Source organism: Zootoca vivipara, chromosome 6 (genome assembly GCF_965207765.1).
Source record: "Zootoca vivipara chromosome 6, rZooViv2.hap1.1, whole genome shotgun sequence".
Taxonomy (NCBI): domain Eukaryota; kingdom Metazoa; phylum Chordata; class Lepidosauria; order Squamata; family Lacertidae; genus Zootoca; species Zootoca vivipara.
Genome location: NC_142589.1, coordinates 21,631,126 through 21,656,239, shown reverse-complemented (window position 1 = coordinate 21,656,239; position 25,114 = coordinate 21,631,126). Strand labels below are relative to the sequence as shown.

Genomic DNA, 25,114 nt, shown 5'->3' with positions numbered 1-25,114 from the left:
TTCTGGGCTGCATCAATAGGAGTATAGCATCTAGCTCAAGGGAAGTAATAGTACCACTGTATTCTGCTCTGGTCAGACCTCACCTGGAGTACTGTGTCCAGTTCTGGGCACCACAGTTCAAGAAGGATACTGATAAGCTGGAACGTGTCCAGAAGAGGGCAACCAAAATGGTCAAAGGCCTGGAAACGATGCCTTTTGAGGAACGGCTTAGGGAGCTGGGTATGTTTAGCCTGGAGAAGAGAAGGTTAAGGGGTGATATGATAACCATGTTCAAATATATAAAAGGATGTCATATAGAGGAGGGAGAAAGGTTGTTTTCTGCTGCTCCAGAGAAGCGGACACGGAGCAACGGATTCAAACTACAAGAAAGAAAATTCCACCTAAACATTAGGAAGAACTTCCTGACAGTAAGAGCTGTTCGGCAGTGGGATTTGCTACCAAGGAGTGTGGTGGAGTCTCCTTCTTTGGAGGTCTTTAAGCAGAGGCTTGACAGCCATCTGTCAGGAATGCTTTGATGGTGTTTCCTGCTTGGCAGGGGGTTGGACTGGATGGCCCTTGTGGTCTCTTCCAACTCTATGATTCTATGATTCTATGATTCTAAGTTCACCAGGTTCCCTCTTATAGATTCTGCCATCACAGATACAGAATTGTAGGTTTGGAAGAGACCCACAGGTATCATCATCCAGACTGACCCTCACCAAATCTATAAGAGTCTACTAGCCTACAATGCCAATTCTCCTCCCTCCCACCATGATCTCTATCCATGATTCCTTTAGCTTTCTTCCAGTTTTAAACATGAAGGAGACATGATAGTACAGTCAGACTGAGAGCTTGGGAGCTCACAGAAAGAGCTTTCAACCTCTACAAAGCCCCAGAAAGGCACTTGGTCCTGGGGAGATCTGCCTTTGCATTCAGCCCGGCATAAAGGTCACAAGTCAATAAATAGATTTGTCAATACAGTGTAGGATGGGAGATGCTGTTGCAAAAGGGGGGGGGAGGAAATGCCAGAAGGGGCTTCTACCTAGTGGAGAACGAGTGGTTCCGGACAAGCTCGATGACCTTTCCCGTGTTGCTGACAGCACCGTCGGTCAGCAGGAAGAGCAGCCGTGGGTGGCCTTGGTGGATCGGCTGCCGGATGACCCACCTCAAGGGCGACAAGACGTTGGTGCCCCCCATGTCAGCACGAATCTTCTTTATGCTTTCACATGCAACGGCCAGGTTCTCCTGCAGAGGAGCACAAGAACCACTCAGGGGGCTCACACATGAACAAAAGGCAAACCGGCATTTGTGGTGGGGTTCACGTGAACAAGAGGCAGGATATGGGGCAGGGTTATGTAAGGGCTATGCTAGGCGAGGAGCAACCAACTTTTGGGGGCCTTGAGAGCACACCTGCAAAACTATTGTAAGCCTGGCACTGCAACCAAACACACAACGCCATCGATTCCATCAGTTGCAACACAATTGTCATGGATGCGGAAGGGTGGAGGGAGGCACCAGCAGGGAAATGCCCAAGGGAACAAGGCTCAGAGCCGGGGGATTTGATGTCCCCAAGTTCTAGTCTTACAAGAGAGGGAGAAAAACTTTCCTCTATTAGCTTCCTCAATGTCATGCATAATTTTATAAATTTCTATCATGGCACCTCTTACTTTTTCTCTAAACCAAAGCATAAGAACGTCATATGTGGCCACCAACTTGGATGAATTTAAGAGTGGGTTAGAAAAAAGTCATGGTGCATAAGGCTATCAGTGGCTGCTACTAGGCACAAACTGGCTATGTTCCGTCTTCAGTGATGGAGACACTGAATGCCAGCTTCTGGGAATTGCAAGTGGGGAGAGAGCACTTAGGTATTCCTTATGGCATCTGGTTGGCCAGTGAGAAAAGGTGGCTGGACTAAATGGGCCATTGGCCTGACCCTGCAGGGAACTTCTTATGTCCATATAAGAAGAGAGAACTGGGGGAGGGGTAACTCATTTCTCATCAAGATCAATGAGATAGGTGAGAATTAGCTGGAATCGTGGATACGTTTGACATTGAGATTACCGTATGAGAAATTTACACATGCAGGCCTAATCTACGCACAGTGAACTGGTTCCAGAAAATCCTGTTCATTCTTCAGTGAGTGGAGGGTGACAGGCCTAGCTGAGGGGGATGTGATGAAGGAGGCAGGCCCAGCTAGAATCTCATCATGTGAAACTCTAAAGGGAATTACGGAGTCACCACAAAGTCTGCTCATGACAGGTTAAGATCTCTGAGGAAAAGGAGATTTAAAATAGAAGAGGCAGAAAGCGTTCCCTCACCTCGCAGTAGGTCTGGCTGGAAGGAAACAAGGCCTTGAAGGTCGATCCAAATCCAATGATATTGAATAGACACGTTGGCATCAGACTCTTCAGAATGACCAGGAGGGCATCCTGGCAAAAGGAAGAAAGGAACAGAAAGTCAGGACTTCTGCTTGGGAGCAGCATATATGCAGTCCAATTTTCCCCAGAAGTAAAGAAAAGTCCAGAGAGCTTTAGTTTCCTTTGAGGAAGAAAAGAAAATGAGGAGTGGAAAATTAATGTGACAAATAGCGGCTGAGGGGTCTGCAAACCAAGTCCTTTGAGGGAGGGTTGAAAGAGCTGGGAATGTTTAGTCTGGAGAAATGAAGACTAAGAAGATCGTGCTTTTCAACTACCTGAATGGCTGTCTTGCTCCAGAGTGGAAACTGCATTTCAGCAGAACATTAGTAGAGAGCTCTTATTGTTGAGGACTGTTCCAGCAGGGAAATGGGCTTCTTCAAGAAGCAGTAAGCTCTCTCTCTCTCCCCCCCTCTCTCACACACACACAACAGGCTGCCACTTCCCTGAGCCTGAGAAATTCTGGGGACCAGCACAGCTAAAGGAGCTAAGTCTTTGTTTCCTTTGGATCAAAGAGCAGTGGAGACTGATGATGTCCTTGCGATATTTGTTTTATTTGCAAGTCCTCCCATTTCAGCCAACTTGCAGCGCTGCTGTTTTCCTGATTCCTATGTTCCTTTTACACTGCATTGCCCGTTGCATTATGTAACTGTGGATTTTTGATCAACATAATGCCACGTCACACAAGAAATTTAAATGGCATTAAAAAAAGTATGCCGGAAGACAACCGTGAATTCCATCGCATGAAATTATGATGCAAAACTCACAGGATTTTCTGGGTTGCAAATAGATAGATTCCTCTCCCCCTGCCGGACGATAACACAGAAATTAGCACTAAAGTTCTGCAGGATTCCACTAGTCATTTTAGACAGGTGTCAGCAAACTTTTTCAGCAGGGGGCCAGTCCAATGTCCCTCAGACCTTGTGGGGGACCGGAATATATTTTGAAGAAAAATAAAGAATGAATTCCTATGCCCCACAAATAACCCAGAGATGCATTTTAAATAAAAGGACACATTCTACTCATGTAAAAACACACCAATTCCCAGACCGTCCGTGGGCCGGATTTAGAAGGCAATTGGGCTGGATCCGGCCTCCGGGTCTTAGTTTGCCTACCCATGTTTTAGACCCTGGGCTAGGAACTGGTGAATCTGCCACTTTCAGTTGCTCTCAGTTTCTTATTTTCCCAATCTGAAGTCCAGTTCTCCACTTTTCGACATCAGATTGTGTTTTTGGCACTGTCTGTCACTTTCTTGGGGGTCATTTTGGGGGTCATTTTGGGGGACTTGCAACAACAGAACCATGCAATTTGGCCCCAAGGTCCAAAGTTAGGTGACCCCATGTTTTGCAGTCTTAGAAGGGCCCCTCTCTTTAGTTGATAAAGAGTTTTATTTCCACTTAATTCAAAATGTGTTCAGCTCTGCTTGGTGAGGTCCTGGATTTCTGCCCTGGGGCTGCCATGGCCTCCCAAGCAGCACCCCCTGCAGGCAAATTACTACCCCACCAGGTAACCACCCAGGGCCAAGGCAGTTTGTTTAATGATATTCAAGACTGTACTCAAGAACACATTCCTGCATCGCAGGGGTTTGTCTAGATGATCCTTGGGGTCCCTTCCAACTCTACAATTATATGATTCTATGACTCCAGGAGAACTCAGAGTTACAGACTCATTCACAGTCATTCAACAGCAGATGCTCAACATCAAGCACACACACTATTTAGCAGGGTCCCCTCCTGAGCTCTTCCAAGAGATGTAGATAAATAGACAGGCTAACAAGGAAGATTAAAAATTAAATACATACAAGGTGAATCATTGTCAGCTATTTACTCACCTTCAAAGGTATTTTTCCCTAGCACCAGAACATGTTTCCACCACCCACCCCCCTTGGGAGTTTAAGAAATAAATCTAGATTTGTGATTTCCATTCAGTGAGCTGCCATTAGCAATACAAAGAGACAATGGGTTTCCGCTGCACCCAAAACCATTATTCCACCCACCCAGGCATAATCTTGTTTATATGAAGATAATATTCCCTTCAGGCGACCCATTTCCAATCTTGCTGTTCATAAACAGAAATTACAATTTCCTCAGACTAGACAAGGTTGCTGTCTCTCTCCCTCCTCTGCTGCTTCTGAATGCACAACGCAACAAAACCTTAGTAGGCTCAGCCCTCTGCAAAGTTGCTCATTTTAAGCAAAACGGCAGGGCTGAGTCGAAAAGCTCCGTGACGGAGCACCTGCTTTCTGTACAGGAAGTCCCGGGGCTTTTTTCAGCTGGAACTCACCAGAACTCAGTTCCGGTACCTGTCAGGTGGGCGCATTGCCATTATGTCCCACTCTTGTTTAGGATGTCCCTATTTTCATTGGAGAATCGTTGAAGGGTGTGGAGTTATGCAAACCCCTAGCCAAGGAGATAACCTTTAGAAAACATCTGAAGGCAGGGCTGTATAGTTTTATTATGTTTTCATATATGTTGGAAGCTGCTCAGAGTTATATTATTATAATATAGGACGCCCATATTTTCATCAATGTTGGAGGGGTGGCTGGCTGGCTGGCTGGCTGCAACCCACCAACATCCACAACCTCCATATAAATAGGTTTCCCTCCTGGAAGCGAGCTACAGGTGCCCTAAAGTTCTTGCTCTTCATGGGTACAGCTACTTGGCCAAGCTTCCTGGGTGCTCCAACAGGTGGCTGTTCTCCAAGTGCAGCAGAAAATGACTGAGGGAGCTATGGTTAGTATACACCAGGCATGTCCAACAGGTAGATCGTGATCTACCGGTAGATCACTGGACGTCTGTGGTAGATCACTGGCAGATCACTGGCTCCCCCCAAAGAAGCTCAACAACTTTGTCTCCCCTAAAAAAAGCTCACATTTTTGCCCTGCACCCCCTTAAAAAGTGACTTTCCTCCTCCCTAAAAGCTCAACAACTGTGACCTGAACCCCTAAAAAACAGGGCTTTCCTTCATAAAAAAAGCTCAACAACTTTGACCTGAACCCCCCAAAAGGGGGTAGATCACGGCCAGTTTTTAACTCTGAGTAGATCTCAGTCTCTTGGGAGTTGGCCACCCCTGTTATACACCACATTCAGAGAGAAAGCAAGAAAAACACCACAACACAGAGCCACACCCTAAGCACACGCATATTCACAACAGACAGAGACCCCTGTTCTCCGTACGGTAGGGGTTTCCCAATCAGGAAACCTCCCATTTTTCATTTGTTCAGTCACATAAATGCCGCTTCCAGTGTGCCGCTTGGCAAGAGGACCGAGCGAGTGCCAAAGCCGAAAACTATTCCACCCGCTTTGACTTTGGCCAGCATGGAAGAGCTATCGAGAGTGCTCAGCTGTGGCTGAAGGAGCACATTAAACAACATTATATGCCATTGTCAGGATGACAGAGCAGAATCCCTGAAGAATAATTAAGAAGTCACTTAGCTGAATGAAGGACAAGGAAAAGGAGACCTCCCTCCCTGTGTCTTGAATGAGGGATTGATGCACTGATGATGAGTCACCACTTCAAAGGAGAGTAAATAGCTGCAGCACTTCACCCTCCATTTTCCTAGCTGGGGTGGGTGAGGTGGGGAGGGGGATGACAGGAATATGCTGATAACAGGGGATAAAACAAAGCATTTTGATCCCCCCCCAATTTATATTTCTGCTTTCTGAGAAGGCCAGCAATCATATGAGCACGCTGCTTATGCTCTCCAAAAGTGAAAAGAATACGCAACTTTTAAATATCTGAAAGTTTTGTGATGCCTGCATCGCTGGTTCAATGCCTGTGCAACACATGAACTTCAGCCTTGTTTCTCATTCCTGGCTTAGCTGTGCCTCACTTCCCATCCAACAATGCAGACCTGGTTTAATTTTATTCCCCAACACAGACCTGGCTTAACCGTGCATTCAACAGCACACAGCCAGTTTAACTGTGCATCACCTCCCATTCAGCAATGCAGACCTGGTTTAATTTCATTTTAAAGGTAAAGGGACCCCCGACCATTAGGTCCAGTCATGACCGCCTCTAGGGTTGTGGCGCTCATCTCGCATTATTGGCCGAGGGAGCCGGCGTACAGCTTCCAGGTCATGTGGCCAGCATGACAAAGCCGCTTCTGGCGAACCAGAGCAGCACACGGAAATGTGGTTTACCTTCCCGCCAGAGTGGTACCTATTTATCTACTTGCACTTTGATGTGCTTTCGAACTGCTAGGTTGGCAGAAGCTGGGACCAAATAACGGGAGCTCACCCCGTCACGGGGATTCAAACCACCAACCTTCCGATCAGCAAGCCCTAGGCTCTGTGGTTTAACCCACAGCGCCACCTGCGTCCCTTAATTTCATTTTACTCCCCCTTTAAACAGCAGCACAGAGCCCATTTAACAGCACAGGCTTGGCTTAACTGTGCATCACCTCCCATTCAACAGTACATGCCTGATTTAAATGTGCATCCATTCATCAGCACAGATTTTGCTTAACTGTACACCATTCCCAGCCCAATGGCACAGGCCAACATAGTTACAGAGCTAATCCAGATTTGCACTTGCATATCCCTAAACTGTCCTGATTAAATTGGGACATCCCATTTTGGGGGTCTTGTGCAGGCCATGTGACTTGCACGATAACATGCCCCAGAAAACAGGAATCCCGGTTTTCTGCTGCAACGTGTTGGAGGGTATGCACTTGTCCCATGCTTAGAAAGCATAGGTCTGAGCGGTTTTGTCCTTGCCCCATGGCTTTCTCCTGGAAAACCTGCTGTTTATCGATAAATTTTACCAGTTTTGCAGAACTGAATAAAAAAAATGTAGCTGGCTTCTCTCCAAAATCAAGGAGGGAGAATGGAATGGGGGGTGGAATCTGTGTGGATAAGCTCTACATTTTCAGGAAATTCCACCTGAAACTGTCCGAAAAGCATGATAACGATATAATAAAGTAGCAAAACTAAACACAAACACATTTTAATAAAAGCAATCGCTTGAGGCCGCAGCTATCAGCCGTCGCCATGAGAACGGGGCCGGGGACACAGTGAGGTGCAAACAGGGCCACCAAGATCTCCCTGTGTGTTTGTTCATGTTTTCAGCTTCCCTTCCTTTCTTATCTCTGAATAAATCTGGTGGCTCTCAGGGAAAGAAAAATGCAGGAAGTTTGATTAGCCTTTACTAGTCGATGCTGCTGCAGTCTCTGAATGGATTGATCTGAAGGATGGTACATGCTGGGGGAGAAGATAAAAGAAATTGGGGTGTGTGGCAGAAAGTAATAAAATGGTAACTGGGGTTTGTTTGAAACTGAATTGGATTTCAATAAAAGGAAAAGACTTTGCTCTGCTGAGTCTTTTAAAAAAGACTCAAGCACAATTGTCTAAGGTACAGCTAGGGAGCCCCAGGCCCAGGGGGCAATGTGGCTCTCCAATTCGCTCCATCTAGCCCTCCAGGTCACACACACCCTCCTCTTCTCCCCAGGCCACCCTCCCTTCACCATCCCTGTTTTGCACCCTCTAAGTATTTACACCAGTCGAGAAAGCATCTTTGAACTTCGATAATGCTTGCTTGCTTGCTTACGGTACTTACCTGGGTGGGGGACACAGGGCCATTGTTTGCTTTTAAGGGAAATGGTTGTCAGAAGGTTGCCTGCTCCCTGCCATTAACTGCCCCATGCTCCTTTCCACACACTCTGCATTAACTTCAAGCATGGAAAACTGTGTCACCAGAGGGCACCTGTTGAGCATTGCATCGTGTGGCAACTCAATTTTCTACCCAATTGCCCAGTGAAACTAGAAGGCATTCACGGACAAATGCCCTTCCCACTCTACATGCAAGAATCATGTAGCCATGCACACCTTGACACGGTTGATGTTCACACCACTCATACTCCCACTGCGGTCCACGAGAAAGATGAATTCTCCGTGGCTCTTCCTGAGGTTGGGTTGGACCGTCCTCAGATCAGGACAGAAGTTCAACATGATCACTGGGTGGTGAGGGATGTCCTTGTGGAGCCGCTTCCTGATGATTTCTGTCTGCAACAACCAACAAGAAAATCTGTACAGGCTGTTGTTGTCTTTCATTTAAAAACAAGCAAGCCAGTTTAATTTCTTAGAACGGCGGGTCCTTTTCATAAATTAGAATCATGGAGCTGAAGATAGCACTTCCCATTAGAACCTAGGGTTCATCCACACTTTCGCTTGGCCTGCATTTTGATCTTACTGTGAACTGACCAATTCCCCCCAGCCTGAGAACTTTTCTTGTTCCGTGGCTGTGCCTTGTGAAGATCTGGTCTTACTCACTGGATCGTACCAGGTGTGTGGAACATCCAAAGAGAGATTTTGCTTAACCAAGCTTCCATTCAGTGGGTAAGATAAGATTGTGGCAAGGTACAGCTGTGGAACAACGAGAAAAGCTGGGGAAATTAATCAGTATACAATATGATCAAAACAGGGGTCAAGGAAATGTGGGGTGAGCCCTTTTTCTCAGTGGTCTTTATACCTTTCCAGAGAAAGAGAGAGGGAGGGAGGGAGGGAGAGAGAGAGGGAGGGAGAGGATACACATATTCTCCCTTTCCCTTCTCTTTTTCTTTTTTCTATGCTGTTCTTTATCTTATATACCCTATTTCAATGCCATTACTGTTATTAGTTTTATTTCTACACACTTTTTCCCATTAACTCCTCATTCTCTCTGTATGTGTATATGTGGGGTGTGTGTGTGTGTGTGTGTGTGTGATGTGTGTGTCTTTTGTGATTCTTTGTATTAACATGATTCCTAACGGATTGATTGAGATAATTATCTATGTAATCACATCCAATGAAATGTGTCATTGCTTCTCTCCATTTGTCTTCAACTTTTCATTATATAAATACCCGCTCCCCCCACCACACCCCGCGAAAAAACAATGATGAGACGTTATGAAGATATCAGAACTGCATGACGATATGAAAACATTTATCTGCACTTTTAAAAGGAAATAACGGTGGGATTTGTTTAATAGGATGTCTTGTGTCATGACCGATATGGATGTACCCATCAAACTACTTCCTCTCTCACTGGCCACTTGGTAGCAACCATTCCATCAGGCTGCAAGAGAGAGAGAAGAGAAGCAGAACATTTCATCAGCCCAGTTGAGAAGCCAGTGATATGGGGCTCCTCTCCTCTTCCTTAAACTGTTTATAATTTAATGGCCATTATAAGAGCTTTGTAACCAAGAACTAGTGCCATAATTCACTTTTCCTCCTCAGTCCCTCCTAGGGTTTCCATATTTCAAAAAGTGAAAATCCGGACAGAAAAGTTAAACTCACTTTTTTTTTTTTGCAAAGTTGAGCCTTTCCATCCTGCCTTTTTGGCCAACATTGTTGAGCTTTGTTTTGCAGAGTGTGAAAAAAAAAGTTTTGAGCTATTTTTAAGGGAATTCGCCAAAATCTACACTTCCGACATGAGTTGCCATACGTCCAGATTTTCCCAGACATTTCAGCGATTTCCGCCCAGACAAGGGCCAAATCCCAGCTATGTATGGGAAATTCCGGCTGTGTTGCAACCCTAATTTTCCTCTTGTGCCACGTCTAAGGGCAGGGCCTCTCATGGGCGTAGGCAGGGGGGGCAGGAGGGGGCAGTTGCCCCCCCCCTAGAAGCAAAAAAATTAATGTATTTTACAGACCATAACCAGCACTTTTCCCCTCCAAAAACTGAAGTGGAAAGGGCTTTGCTTTAGCAAGAGCAGCTAAGTCTCCTCTTGCTTGGGGGGGGGGGACACAGCAGTAACAAAAACACATCAAATAAATAAAGCAAAGTGGCTACCAGTAGTTAAGCAGTTAAGACAATGGAGCATATATCCCCAGGCAATATTCGATAGCTGACCATTTCACCCTATTGTTCTTAAGTGGGAGTTGTTAATGAGCATTCAGGAGCATTAAGAGTTCTATTGGCGATTTAATGAGGGTGCAGACTCAGAGGATTCAATTTGACTAAGGTGGCTCTGCAAGGCTAAAAAGAAGTGAATAAGAAAGGGGGGGCTGTAGCTTTGACAGACACAGTGATGTTTATAAAAAGCATTGGTGTTCCAGTCTGCCCCTCCTCCTGCATCTGTATACTGTAAATCAGGGGTGGCCACCTCCCAAGAGACTCTGATCTACTCAGAGTTTAAAACTGGGGGTGATCTACCCCCTTTTGGGGGGTTCAGGTCAAAGCTGTTGAGTTTTTTTTAAAGGAAGGGAAGCCCTGTTTTTTGGGGTTTAGGTCAAACTTGTTGAGCTTCTTTTAGGAGGGAGGGAGGCCCATTTTTGTTTAGGGCTTCAGGTCATAGTTCAACTTTTTTGAGGGAGGAGGAAAATTTTGGGTGAGCTTTTTTTAGGGGTGCCAGTGACCTACCAGTGATCTACCACAGACATCCAGTGATCTACTGGTAGATCACAATCTACCTGTTGGACGTGCCTGCTGTAAATCAAGCAGAGAGAAAGCTGCTTACAAGGCTCCTGTACATGCAGAGTTCCAGCATCACAGCGTCATCCAGAGACACCCACAAATATGAGTTATCTCTCTCTCTATTTCTTCCTTCCTTCCCTCCCTCTTCCATCCTTAATAAAATACGGGGGGGCAGATAAGCCCCACATAGAAAGCCCATCAACATGGGGGGATGACTCTTTCAAATACGGTATTTACCAGTAATTGGGGGGGGGCACCTAGGCCTCTAGGAGTTGGATGCTATGCCTAGGAGTAGGACAATTCAAGAAAGCAGAATGATGCATATGCTATGGTAATATATCAATAGAATCATAGAATTGTAGTTGGAAGGGACCACAAGGGTCATCTAGTCCAACCCCCTGCAATGCAGGATTTTTTTCCTAAGGTGGGGCTTGAACCATGGTTGAAATATGCTGATATGCAGCAACGCCTCGGAGCTGTCGTGGCTGCGGCCGTGTCTTGCCTCGCCCTCGCCCGCCCTGCCACCCCCTCTCGCCTGCCCGACCCTCCCGTCCTCTCCAGCCAAGCAGGGTAGCCGCCAACGCTACCAGCCCCAGAAGCACAAGGTGGCCGCTGCTGCCACCGCCACAATGTCATCAGGCCCGCCGGCCCTTTAGCCCCGCCCACTTTGTGGCCCCTCCCCTTCCGTGCCTTGGCCCCGCCCCTGAACGACCATGGCTTGCCCCCCCCCCCTAGTTTTGATCCTGGCTACGCCCCTGGGGCCTCTCTTATTATTGATTTTAGTGAGTTGGTCTCAGAGTCTTCTTTTGGCTGAAGAGTGTAGGCAAACACTTCCAGCACGGCTAGCCTTGGTTTGGAACTCAATAGTGCTCTGCCAAGAATAAAATGTGTTTTTGCTTAATCATCTGAGTCCCCCTGTGCTTTGAATTGGGAAAGACATTTGCATGGGTTCTTATTAACACCCTCAACCCATTATCCAATTATGGTATAAACTAACAAAAGCTCATTAGTTGCCCACTGCCTCCTCAGGATGTTTGTCCCACATAATCCCACTAGCTAACGAGTATTTGCATAACACGCCAAAGACAGGAGCTTAATTACAATTTCCTACCGACATTCTGAAACTTAATATTTTAAGGAAAGGAAGGAACTCCAGCAGAGTCTTGTGGAGGCTGTTTGCCACCAGAAATCGCTCCATTTGCTGATTTCTTGGATATCTTCAACTGGGCACCCCTACAAGCTGCTGAGTGTAATAGGATTGCTTTTCCTATTCAATGCACATTGATTTCCCTACCGTAGCTATTCCTCCATAATATAATGGGAGACTTTGTCAAAAGCCTTACTAAAATCAAGATACGCTACATCCACAGTATCCCCATGATCCACCAAGTTAGAAACTCTATCAAAAAACAAAAGCAAAAAAGATTCATCTGGCATGACCTGTTTTTGAGAAACCCATGCTGGGTCTTAGTAATCACAGCATCTTTTTCTAAGTGCTCACAGACTGTTTAATTATCTGTTCTAGGACCTTTCTCGATACTGAATTCAAACTGATAGGTTGATCGTTTCCTGGGTCCTCTCCCCCACCCTTTTTGAAGATGGGGGACACATTTGTGCACCTCCAGGCTGCAGGGACCTCACCTGTTGGATCAAGCAAAAGGCCCATCCCGTTCAGCATCCTGTTCTCACACTACCAATCAGGTGCCCCAATGGAAACCCTGCACAACAACAACTCTCCCCACCCATGATTCCCAGCCACTGGCACTTAAAGGCATCCTGCCTCTGACATAGCCACTGAGGCTAGTAGCCATTCATAGCATTATCTTCCATAAATATCCAAGTTGCTGGCTGTCACTACCATGTTGGGCAGGTCCCATAAGTTAACTGTACAGTGGTACCTCGGGTTGAGTACACAATCCATTCCGGGGTGCTGTTCGCACCCCGAAAAATATTCAACCTGACTGGTGCTTTAGCGCATGCGCAGAGCGCCGATAGAGCGCTTCTGCGCACACGCACAGCACACAGAACACTTCTGCACATGTGCGAAGCATGCAGAACGCTTCTGCGCAAGCGTGCGTGGTGGAAACCAGAAGTAAACACTTCTGGGTCTGCCGAGTACTTAACCCGAAAATATGCAACCTACAGCGAACGCAACCTGAGGTATTGCTGTATGAAGAAGTCTTTTCTTTTGTGTATCCTGAACCTCCCAACATTCTGCCTCATTCTTAGAGGTCTCTTGAGTTCTAATACTATGGAGAGAGGGAGAAAATCTTTTCTCTATTCCCTTTCTTTGCAGCCACAGAAGTGCAAAGACCTACACTAGTGGCCAAAATTGTGGAAACCTTTTGGGACAAGTGTATTTCCGAGGTTTGGTGGTTCATAACACCACTTTCTTTTGGAGTAATACAATAATAATATGTATCAATGGAAATATAATTTAATGAAGAATGTAATGCAACAAGGTTTGTTCAATTATCTGTATTCTATCAAATGTTATAGCCAAATAACCAGAAAAAGGAAGCACAACTTGCTTAGGTTGATATTCAGTAGGTTGATATTCATTTAAATGTAGCCAATGAGCATGACTGTGTAAAGACAGCCAATTAGGTCTTTTGAGCCATCAAACCTTGGAAATACGTTTTTTCTAAAAGGTTCCACAATTTTGGCTACTAGTGTAGCATCCTGCTTTCTATAGTGACCAACCAGATGTTTCATGGAAGTCACAGGCAACACCTGGGGGAAAACATCCCTCCCCTATTATTTCCCCACCAGGAATTCAGAGGCATGCTGCCCCAGAACATGATGTACCTGGATCATAGAATTGTAGTTGGAAGGGACCCATACGGGGTTCAAACCTGCAACCTTGGCGTTCTCAGCACTGCACTCTAACCAACGGAGGGAGCTATCAGCAGAAGTAGTGAGCCTATGGGCCCTCCAGGTTGTAGAACCAGCCAAGCTAGTGTGACCAATGTTCAAAGTTGATGGGGGTTAGAGCCCATCAACATACTGAGGGCTGCAGCTAAGCTCCACAAATAGTAATGAAAACTATCAATACCCATCCAAACCTCATTTCCTCAATGAATTTGGGCCAAACTGCACACCACCATTATGGGTGCAAACCATGCTTATCGCTGGCTGCTCTCAGAGTGGTTTAAGAGTCAATCTCTCTCCTCCCAGGCAGTGTTGGAACTTCATGCTCCGGGACCGGGGGCGGGGCTGGCGCACGTCCTGGGGCGGGGGCGGTGCCTGTGGGGGTGTGGCGCCCAGCGTGGGCAGCTGGGCAGCCGCGATGGCACCTCACTGGGATTGTGCTGCCTGGGGCGGGGCGCACCCCCCCACACTCCTCTTCCTCCGCCGGTGCTCCCAGGGAACTCTGAGAACTGTAGCTATGTGAGGCTGGCATAGAAAATGGAGGGAAGACTGGCTCGCTCTTCTGCCCCTCACCTTTCTCTCGGCACTTGCATCTTTCTTCGTCCCTTTAATGAAGTCATTCCGCCCCTTCAGGTGCTGCTCATATTCCGCTGGGGACATGTCACCCTCTTCCATTAAAACATGGGGCATGTGAGGCTCTGGAACCGCAGGGAGATTGGGAGAGAAAAAGAAGAGGTTCAGGTTTGGGGGATCTACTTTGTGATTTTTCTAGAACTTTGAGATCCACCGTCAACAGGAGCTGGGGGCACCGAGAACAGGGTGTGTGTGCTTTTTTCAGCCGGAGGAGACAGGAAGATGGGTAGAGTGTCTGTAATAAACTAGTCTACTGTACAAAGTGTGGGATAACCAACCTCATATAACCAACATGCTTAAGTCCAAGTAATGCATGAAGGGGTTAAGACCATAGAGTAAGCTGTCCTGCCAGGTTCAGCTCTCCTTGGGAGTGAGTAGGTGCAAGGTACATTTTTAACAAGTCACGCCCCCAAATGACAAATGCAGAGGCAAGATTGGATTGGCAATTTACCAGGGGCCAGAAACTATTGACTGTCCCTGGTTAGGTGAAGCATATTCAATATGTCATGTTTCTTGCACTGTCTAAACAAATAAGGAGGGATCTCTGGGATGGGGAGGCCCCAGAAGTCAAGAGACAGCAAGCATGGCCCACCTACCGCTTGGATGGATCAGGATCTCCACGGGTCGGTCAAAAGTATGTTTATTGGCCAGTGTGATCACAATGCTCTTGGCAGATCTGGCTGAAGGAGCGGCATCTGCGCGGATCTCGTGCGTCGGGCTTTCAACTCCTAGTTGGGGAAGCCAGCATATAATTGTAAGTAACAGCAAACTCATGCACTGCTGCTTTGAATGCTACGCTAAAAAGCAGGATGGTAATTGATTTTAATACTGCTACTTTTCAACAAAACGTTTTCAACATGTTGGCTGTAGCCTTGCTTGCAGTTCAAGCCCTACTGAAGGGTAAACTATACTAAACTCAAACTGAACTATGTGCCGGTGCATGTTACAGAAGTCATGCCTGCTTCACTCCTCCCCGACTTTTGCCGCAATAGGAGCCATGGTCTGGCTTAGCATTATGTGTCGTTGGTTTATTTCCAAACAAAAACATGAGCTGTGAACCAAGGTTTATTCTTTGCTTAGTACTCATGGTTTGTTCGAGGGGAAACAAACCATAAGCCTAGGTCTGGACATAGTGCTAAGCCAGACAATGGCTTAGCTTCCAGCCGGGCAGCAGAAAAAGTTGGTGTGAAGTGTAGCAGCCTTAGTTTTTATCCCTTGCACCAACACCATGCACGAAACCATAGTCTAGTAGTTTGACTATGAGCAAGGGAAAGGGCCATAGCTCAGCAACAGAGTATCTGTACTGGTCAAAGAGTGCCATCTGCCATCATCTCCCATCATCTCTGACCATTGTCCATGTTGTCTGGGGGCTGATAGGGGTTGTAGTTCCATACCAGGTGGATGTTCAAAAATGTTCCCATCCCTGCTCTCTTTTATATAGACTTACCTGCAAGTAAGCATGGTCCTCTGATCTCCAGGTAGAAGCTAAACTCATACTCAGTAGGATTCGTCGCCTCCGTTTCCAAAAGCCGAGCCAGACAGAATTTTCCAGGCTGATCCGGAGTAGCAGTACCACAGTAGTGTCTGTCTCTGCTAAGGAGGAGGGAAATTGTATAGGGAATGCCAAAATGCAACTTTCAGCTTGTGCACAGGCCCATCTAAACCATCGAAAGGACTTCGAAATCCCCATCCAAAATCCTCCCTGTATTTTCGAGTCTTGAACAATCTGGGCTTCCCTTAAAAGCAGAAGCAAAAGTCTTTAGATAGCATGGAGAGCGATCTATTCCCCTCGCAGAGCTACAATTCCCAGAGTTCCCTGTGAAGAGGGATTGATTGTCAAACCACTCTGAAAACTGTAGCTTTGCGAGGGGAATAGGGGTCTCTGAACAGCTCTCTGCACCTTTAACAAACCGGAGCTCCCAGAATTCCTTGGGGGAAGCCATGACTGTGGAAAGGGGTATCATAGGGCATTCAGGGTATGCTGTGCATGTAGCTTAAGAGGCACACACGAGGCTCCCAGGTGACTCTGCCATAGTGTCCCTTCAGACCATGCTTTAAAGCAGGCATCCCCAAACTGCGGCCCTCCAGATGTTTTGGCCTACAACTCCCATGATCCCTAGCTAACAGGACCAGTGGTCGGGGAAGATGGGAATTGTAGTCCAAAACATCTGGAGGGCCGAAGTTTGGGGATGCCTGCTTTAAAGTCTTGGCAGCTTTGCCCTAGGATGTGGCAATATTGTATCTCCCTCCCTCCCTCTTGTAGCGCTAGCTAACCCCATCAAGAGCAATATTCCGTGTCGGTCCCTTACAATCGAAGGTGGTGTCCAGAGAGGGTGGCAGCAGCATCTGTGCTATTCTGGGGGACCTTAGGGACACACACAGCTGGAAGGAGGACCCTCACAGCCCCACTGGGAAGGGTCTGCAGCTCTGAGGAGGTACTGATGCAGATGGAGACATTTTCCTGAGGAGGAACGATGCCCAAATTGGCCACAAAGACGATCCTCTCCAAATCCTCATCTAGCACAATACGTCCTGTGTAAAAAGAAAAGAAATGACAAAACGTCAAAACATCCATATCCCCAGCAACCCCACCCACCTCTCTCCATAAGGGTTGCCACAGTCTAGTTTTCAGAAGTTCAAACTCAGGGGTCAGCAACCTTTTTCAGCTGTGGGCCAGTCCACCATCCTTAAGACCATGTGGTGGGCCAGACTATTTTTTTGGGGGGGGGGATGAACGAATTCCTATGCCCACAAATAACCCAGAGATGCATTTTAAATAAAAGTACACATTCTACTCATGTAAAAACACCAGGCAGGCCCCACAAATAACCCAGAGATGCATTTTTAAATAAAAGGACACATTCTACTCATGTAAAAACATGCTGATTCCCAAACTGTCCATGGGCCGGATTGAGAAGGTGATTTTTTAACCGGGAGACTGGAGGCTCGGCTTAGAAGAACAGCGGTGGGGACGCCAAGTGGCACCCCCCCCCCGTCGCGCCGAGCAGGCTTTCTACCTGGAGCTGGAGGTGCGCGGCTTTGGAGTCGCCAGGGGGGTGGCGCATGCGTGTTACGTAGCGGGGTATCTCCACCCCCCCAAGCGACTCCAAAGCCGCACACCTCCAGCTCCTAACTCCAGGTAAAAAGCCCGCTCGGTGCATGGCAATTTGCCGCCCCAGGTGTTGGAGCAGCTTGCTACGCCGCTGCCAAATAGACATAGTTCTTGCCTAATATACACATTTTTGCCAAGCAATTTCAGCCTAATATACAACATTTTTGTACGCAGTTTTCATTAATATCCTCCTTTTAATGCACACACATTATCTTACTATATGCATTTTGGTACGCCACATCATCATTCGCTATGAAAAAGTGTCTGAGCAGCTTATGAAAAATGACAATATTAAGAATAACGCAAAAACCAAAGCAATATATTTCAATAAAACAATTTCAGTACAGTATACCCATTTTGATCCTAGTCTGTATGTGTATTGGACTTGATTATTTGTTTGCTTTGAATGTATGTACTGCTTGCTGATATTTTCATTCTTAAATTGCTTTGGGATGCCTTATGGGAAGCGATTCATGAATGACACAAATGAATAACTCTCTGTGTAAAGGAATTCTACCCTGCACAGGTCTGGGGCACTATCAGATTGGGGAGTGGCAGGGGGAAGAGAAAGTTCTCTTCAGTTTTCAGGAGGGGTTTGCTGTTTACTTTACTTGACCTTTCAAGGTGGCCAAAGGTATTCTGTTCCCCCTCCTTAGCTTTTAAAACTTTTTTTCCCTTAGAAAAGTGGCAGAACGCTGTTTTTGCCACTTTCCAGATAAGGGTGGCTCTCGGCTGCCACTCTGCCACCTAGTGGCCCAGAGGGCCTACACCCTCACCAAGAGTCGCTACCATCTTAGATGTGGTTGTATTTTCCTCACAAATAATTATCTCACCACCTTCGTCCGGTGCCCTGCCATTGGGGAGGCTGCAGCAGTCGACGTAGCAGTCGTCAATTCTGGCCTTGTCTTTGATTTGCACGGTCACAACCCGTTCGGAAACCATCGCCTCAAAGCCAACCACAGTTGTGTATTCATCCAATGGGTAGACAAAGAGCCCTGCCAATGGGAAGCATCCTTTCAGGAGACATAATGCTTATGCCTGGGGTCAAAGGTCATTGGGGCTGGGGGTGGCTAAGGCAAGGAACCTCACACCTGGGAACCAAATCTGACCCTAGGGACTTTCTCCTCGGGCAACATCCCAGGCCAATGTTCTGAGTCCCACGGAGATGTCTTGGAGGGGCTGGTCAAACCAGGATGAGATGGGAGGAGTTGGAAGAGTTACCCACAGATGACCCTAGGGAAGCTCTGTGGTCCCTTTCCTATCAGCTCCTGCACCAGTCTCCATTCCTGCCAAGTTGCTGTCAGAGAAATAAGGCACCGGGCCGGAAATAGCAGACCGGAAGTAGCACTGCTGCCATTTTGGAACTGGGTGGAGCATGCTCAGAAGTGACTTTTGATGCTGCTTTGCCCAGTTCCAAAATGGCCGCCACGCCAGAAGTCGCACTGCAGCCATTTTGGAACTGGGCAGAGCAGCATCAAAAGTCGCTTCTGAGCATGCTCCGCCCAGTTCCAAAATGGCCGCCGCGCCAGAATAAACCAGGAAAAAACAAAAAAATCTGTTTTTTCAGCTGGGAACAGCTGGAAAAACGGGGATTTCCCGGGGAAAACGGGAGACTTGGCAGCTATGCCAGTCTCACCTTCAGTGCTGGATCCGCCACCTGCACAACTACAACCTACCCCTAGTTCAGCATCCCAGGAAACACCCCACCCCTAGCCTGGTCTACTGTTGCTGACACTCCCTCTGTCACTTAGGTCGTGGAGGCGCTAGTACCAGCATGGACAGACCGATCATGCCCAGCCCAGCTGAAAGAGTTCCTGTTTGGTTGCCCAGCGCAAAGAAACATTCTGCTTGCCGCACTGAAGTTGCGTCCACCCCAGTCCTAGGCACAGGGGCCCATGGGGCATGTTGCTTGCTGGATCAGCAGCATCTTAGCTTATTTAGCCACATGAGATTCCAGGGTCTGAATCAGCTGGGTTCCTGGACGTCACCACTAACACCAGGTGTGCTTACAGGGATGGGGCAGGTGGCAAACTGCAGGACGCCTTGCTGTGGTTCTCCTCAGAGAGGGTTACCTCCTTAGACTCTTTAGGAAGCCTCTCCCACTTATCACCTGAGACAGATTAATAAGGCTTGAATACAAGCATGGGTGCACATTCCCTCTGTCCCTTACCTTCAAAGGGGTGGGTCTCTGAGTTGCTGTAGGTGAGAGAGGCCGTCATCCCAAAGGCATAGCCGCTGACACAAGAGGTCACCTCAGAGGCCGCGAGAGGGAGAGCAGAGTTGGTCATCCGGTTGATGAGCCCCGGCATGGTGCCAATCGGCTCTCCAGACTGGAGTGGGGGAGGGGGGAAACCACAGTGACAGTCAGATTGTTAGCTTTTTTTCTTGGCAAGTTAACTCAAAGATTTATATGGGCTGAGGAATGCTGGGAGCCCCATCACCTGCTCCCGCTTGGGGGACCAATTGTTAACACCTGCCTGAGGGACGCCACCCAGAAATACTTGCTTACAGAATCACTCCTTCATGACAGGTGCTAGGCCAGGCCAATGGCCCATCCAGTCAGCATCTTGAAACCTCCATTCTGGATGTGTTTCCTGATTGGTGGTTTCATACCCGCCAACATTTCTACAATGAAAATAGGGACACCCTAAATAATAATAATAATAATAATAATAATAGAAAAATTATACCCCACCCATCTGACTGGGTTGCCCCAGCCACTCTAGGCAGCTTCCAACATTTATTTAAAAAAAACATAATAAAACTATATGGGGCTGCCTTCAGATGTCTTCTAACGGTTGTCTAGTTACTTATCGCCTTGTCTCAAGGGTTGCTTAACTCCATACCCTCTGACGTTTCTCCGATGAAAATAAGGATGTCCTACCATACCCTCAGGGACGCGAGTGGCGCTGTGGTCTAAACCACAGAGCCTAGGGCTTGCTGATCAGAAGGTCGGCAGTTCGAATCCCCGCAACAGGGTGAGCTCCCGTTGCTCAGTCCCTGCTCCTGCCAACCTAGCAGTTTGAAAGCACGTCAAGTGCAAGTAGATAAATAGGTACCACTCCAGCGGGAAGGTAAGTGGTGTTTCCGTGCACTGCTCTGGTTTGCCAGAAGCGGCTTAGTCATACTGGCCACATGACCCAGAAGCTGCCTGCGGACAAGCGCCGGCTCCCTCGGCCTATAGAGCGAGACGAGCGTGCAACCCCAGAGTCATCTGCGACTGGACCTAATGGTCAGCGGGACCTTTACCTTTACCTTACCATACCCTCCAACATTTCTCCAATGAAAATAGGAACAACTCCTAAGAAAAAATGGGGCACCCCAGGATCAAATCAGAAACTGCAATGACTTCTGTAAATCTGGGGCTGTTCCTGGAAAACAGGGGCAATTGGAGGGTTTGGGATCAGCCTGTTTGGCATTTCAAATTGCAGGTTGCTTCCAGTGACACCTTTAAGCAAATGACAATAAAACGATATCACCCCAGTCAATTCCATAATTCGTTAAAATATGATCCACCAGGATGGTATCAGCAAAAAAAAAAAATACAATCCATAAAATGCCACAGACTCGATAAAAAGATTAACTGTGCAGCTCAGTCACACAGACATTCCAGCCTTTCTTTCTTGATTTAGATCAGGAAATCACCAATTAAACACATCAAATGGTGTGAACGTTACCAAGTACCGGTAATGTCTGAAATTAGGAAACAACTAAGTAAAGGGCCAGTAGCCCAGAGAGGCAAGAGCTACTTTAACACACCTCAAATAGAAAAACGTTTCCTGATTGACAGTTTCAATCCTAAATGCACTTTCCAGGGAGCAGTAAGCCTCATGGAGCCGAATGGGACTTAATTACTTCTGAGCAAACATGTTTAGGATCTTTGCCCGTGAGGCCAGGCTATGGGGAATAAAGCGCTATATAAAGTTCTACACTGAGCCCATGGTTTTAATTTTGTTTCCTGCTGATTGTGAAATAATTATGCCCCAGAGGCACTGAAGTGTACTAGAGAGGAAAATATGGTAGTTTTAATTAAGCGCTACCATTAACTATGCCTGTTGCTGGTTTTAAAAAAAACCAATTACTGGTGAGAAAATTCATATAATACGCTCATTCTGGGATTGCGCTACTTTGGGATTTGGCAGAGGCGGTAATCAACTTTGCATGGTTCCCTTGATCAAAACTCTCCAGCTCTGGAAATTTAGCTTCATTTAGAATTCTAAACTTTTATCTCCGACATGCAAACTTTTCACGAAAAGTAAGCTCAGGTCACAAAAGAGAATGTAGGAATGTAGGACCCCATCCTGCATTCTTGAGTGGTACAAACCCTAGTTAACAGGACTAACAGCTCCCTTAGATTATGGTTACCAGACGTCCCCATTTCCCAGGGGACAGTCCCTGGACAAAATTTTTTTTGGGGGGGGGAATAAATGAAATAAATGACGAATAATACCTTCGCTAGAACTAACACACAGCACCGACATAGTTTGCCAAAGTGCCAAAAAACCCAGCACAGAACGGGTTAAAAAACGAACGCTGTTACACCCAATCATATGGTAGTCTGCCAAAGCGCCAGGAAAAAACAGCACAGAAAGGGTTAAAAAACCAATCTGTGGCTACCAGCAACAGCTGAGAAAAGCTGTAGGAGACAGGTCGGAGGAGTGGGAGAACAAATGGGGGGGGGACAACAACAACAGTGCAAATGGGCCGATGGGTTGTGTGCCAGCAGTGAGGGCTCTGCGTGTCACGTCTGACACGCGTGTCATAGGTTCGCCATCACTGCCCTAAAGAGCCAATAGCAGCCGCTGCAGGCAATACAGAGCTAAATGAACCCATAGCCTGTTTTTGTGCAATGCAGACAGAGGTGTAGTAGTCAAAGGTTATGGGAGGGAGAGTAAAAGACCCATTACTATTTCCATATCAGGATTCCAGCAGGGTCTCTGGCCCCCAAACCCTGGAGCTGCCTTATCAGATTGAAAGGAGAACTTTCTTGCCACTGAGAAGAAGTTTTATCACTCTTTGTGTTGATGGGAGCAAATCAGAGTGAAAGAAGTTGAGTCAGCCACTGAAGATTGACTCTTAGGGTCATTCTGGAGCAGTGTTTCCCAACCCTGGGTCTCTGGCTGTTTTTGGACTACAACTCCCATCATCCCTAGCTAGCGAGGCCAGTGGTCATGGATGGTGGGAATTGTAGTCTGAAGACAGCTGAAGACCAAAGGTTGGGAAACACTGCTCTGGAGAATATGCACCGGAAGAGGAATTGAGGAGTTCTGTATGCTGCAAAGTCAAGCATTTAGGAACACTAAAAACACAAGGTCAAGGTGCTTCAGTTTCAAGAGGATGATGTGCAAGTTCTGTTGCACACAATGGTACTTCAAGGGAAAACATGACTTTATTCACTCCGAAAAGAGATATTGGAGCACTCAAAATCATTTTCTCGCGTATGTGAACAGAAAGCAGAAGACCGAGCTGAAAGGGCAACACATGGCGATCTGCATTGATCATTGCAATTCATCCCTATGCTCGAAAAGTATAGAGGGTTCTCAAAGAAATGCTTAAATCTATAATGTGCAGGTTGATTTTGAAATTTCAGCTTCACTTTGAGCTAATGCTTGAATATATCCCATGGTTTTCACATATGGACTAGTTCTTGTTGTTGACAAAGGTGCTTTCACTGTGAAATCGCTTCAAGATATTTTATGGGAAGAGACTCATAAATGGAAGCAACTAAATAAATAATCCAAAGATGCTTTGTGCAAACAGATGCCTGCTTAATGACTATTATTATTAAGCTGGGCAAAGAAGGGAAGGGGAAGAGACAGAGCTCAGTCCCCATAGTCATGGTGGAGATGGCTTCTCCTGAGGTCTGCCCAGACGGCGGCTGGACCTTCTTTCCCAACTTGCAGCTTGCCAAGAGACCATCCAAGAATCTATTGTGCGTCAGAAAAGATCTGTGTAAAAATCATGCACTGCTGCAAAGTAAGCAGGGGAGGGGGTCTTCTGTAGATGCTGGCAAGCCAAAACAGCTGGAATGGTGTGGACGGAAGCACAGCTGGGGAAGAAGGTTGCTAAGGGAAACGACAGCCAGAGCTCAGCCAATCACATAGGCACGGCACCAGGCTTTGCAAGCTGAGGAAATGCGTCTGTGGATCTTTGCAAGTCTGCAGGAGGCCAGAGTAGAACGAGAACAGACTTCAGCCGCAGCTACTGGCTTGTGGATTGGTTGAGGCACCCTGGAATTCTGTGGTTCAAGTTGCACAGCTCTGAAGTGTAGCAAGGCTCAAAGTATGCTGGCGTTCGTCAGCCATCCACAAACACTAGTTTAGTGGGTGGAAGGCAAGGAGGCCAACACTAGATGGTGCCAGAGTCAATGACAGGAAGAGCTAGCAAAGCCTACTTTGAACCGATTCTCCTCCTCCTTGCTGAGTTGTACAGGAGCACTAAGTTCAGACTAAGGAGGAGGAAGCAGACAGCCAGGGCCATGCCTTGGGCTGGTTGTAAGTAAAAAAAGAAAAAAGCAAGTGGAAACTGGCTGAAGGTGGTGGGGCAGGCCCCATTCACTCCGATGGACCAACTTCCACTGTCCCATCATCAGCCGCCAATGTTCTAGTTACCTCCGTGAGATGAACTGAAATTTCCTCCGAAGGCATTCTTTCAAGGGAAGGCCTAAGATTTTCATTGTCCTCAAGTTCCCCTAGCTAAACAAGCCCACGTTGCATAATGTGCTCTGAATATCATCACCATTTTTTAATGACAACTATCGCCCCCCACTCCCAATGCCTGGGAATGGTGCTGAAGGGTATTGATAGCTACTAACCATGAAGGCTATGCTCTTCCTCCACAGTTGGGTTTCCCATAGCTGGCCACTGTGATAGGGTTGCCATATGGTTTTCCTGGACATGTCTTCTTTTGGGGGGCCAGCGTGCCCATCCAGGTGGGTTTATGCACTTGAAATGAAATGTCCAGGTTTTCGTGGTTTATTTTTATTCATTCATTTTCGGTGGGGCACATGCATGCTCGGGAGGGCACTGTGCCCCAGAAGCGGAAGCACCACAGTGGGGTCTGGAGTGAGGTCTGCAGCCCATGCTGGTGCCACCTCTGCTGTGGCCATCTCCGGAGAAGTGGGCGGCCTGCCACGGCCTGCTCTAGGTCTCTTGATGTCTCCAGCGGCCACCAGGCCTTGCGCAGCCTTCCGGCGGGCGCATCAGGATTTGTGTTGTTTCCTGCAACTGCCAGGCCTGGCCTGGGAGCTGCTCAGCTTCCCATCGTCTGGAGACGTAGCGTCTCATGAGCAGGAGGCCGAAAACAGCAATGGTAATAGAGGGGAGGGAAGGAGGGGGTGAGCAGGCAAGCGAGTATCCTCTTTTTTTGCTCTCCAGACTATGGCAAGCCTACACTGTGAGAACAGGATGCTAGACTAGATGGGCCATTAGCCCGATCCAGCAGGCTCATCTTGTTCTTATTTTCTTATGTAAGAAATAATTCTTTTAGTGTGACAGCACCTATGCCTGAACATAATTCCAGGATGTTCATTTATTTATTTTAAACTTGTTGATTTTCTATGTGTTTTGATCATTTTATTATGTTTAACGTCTGTTTTCTGCTGCTGTTTTTATGAACATATTATGCCATTTTATGTAAACTGCTTAGAGATTTTTTAAAAAATAAAACAAAGCAAAACGATACGTAGTTAAATAAGTTGGTTGGTTGGCAT

The 25,114-nt window shown here is 47.0% G+C and overlaps 1 protein-coding gene across 1 annotated transcript in view; it reads right to left on the bottom strand.

Moving 5' to 3' along the window:
- VWA5B1 (von Willebrand factor A domain containing 5B1) overlaps positions 1-25,114 on the bottom strand; it is a 67,017-nt gene that overhangs the window by 32,720 nt on the left and 9,183 nt on the right. The window contains exons 2-10 of the mRNA XM_088671760.1: positions 19,574-19,733; positions 18,240-18,398; positions 16,601-16,823; positions 15,739-15,884; positions 14,888-15,019; positions 14,232-14,356; positions 8,219-8,395; positions 2,298-2,408; positions 1,022-1,224 (exon numbers count right to left, since the gene is read on the bottom strand). Coding sequence (XP_088527886.1) covers positions 1,022-1,224; positions 2,298-2,408; positions 8,219-8,395; positions 14,232-14,356; positions 14,888-15,019; positions 15,739-15,884; positions 16,601-16,823; positions 18,240-18,398; positions 19,574-19,712 — 1,415 coding nt within the window. The 5' untranslated portion in view covers positions 19,713-19,733. The remainder of the gene's footprint in view (positions 1-1,021; positions 1,225-2,297; positions 2,409-8,218; positions 8,396-14,231; positions 14,357-14,887; positions 15,020-15,738; positions 15,885-16,600; positions 16,824-18,239; positions 18,399-19,573; positions 19,734-25,114) is intronic.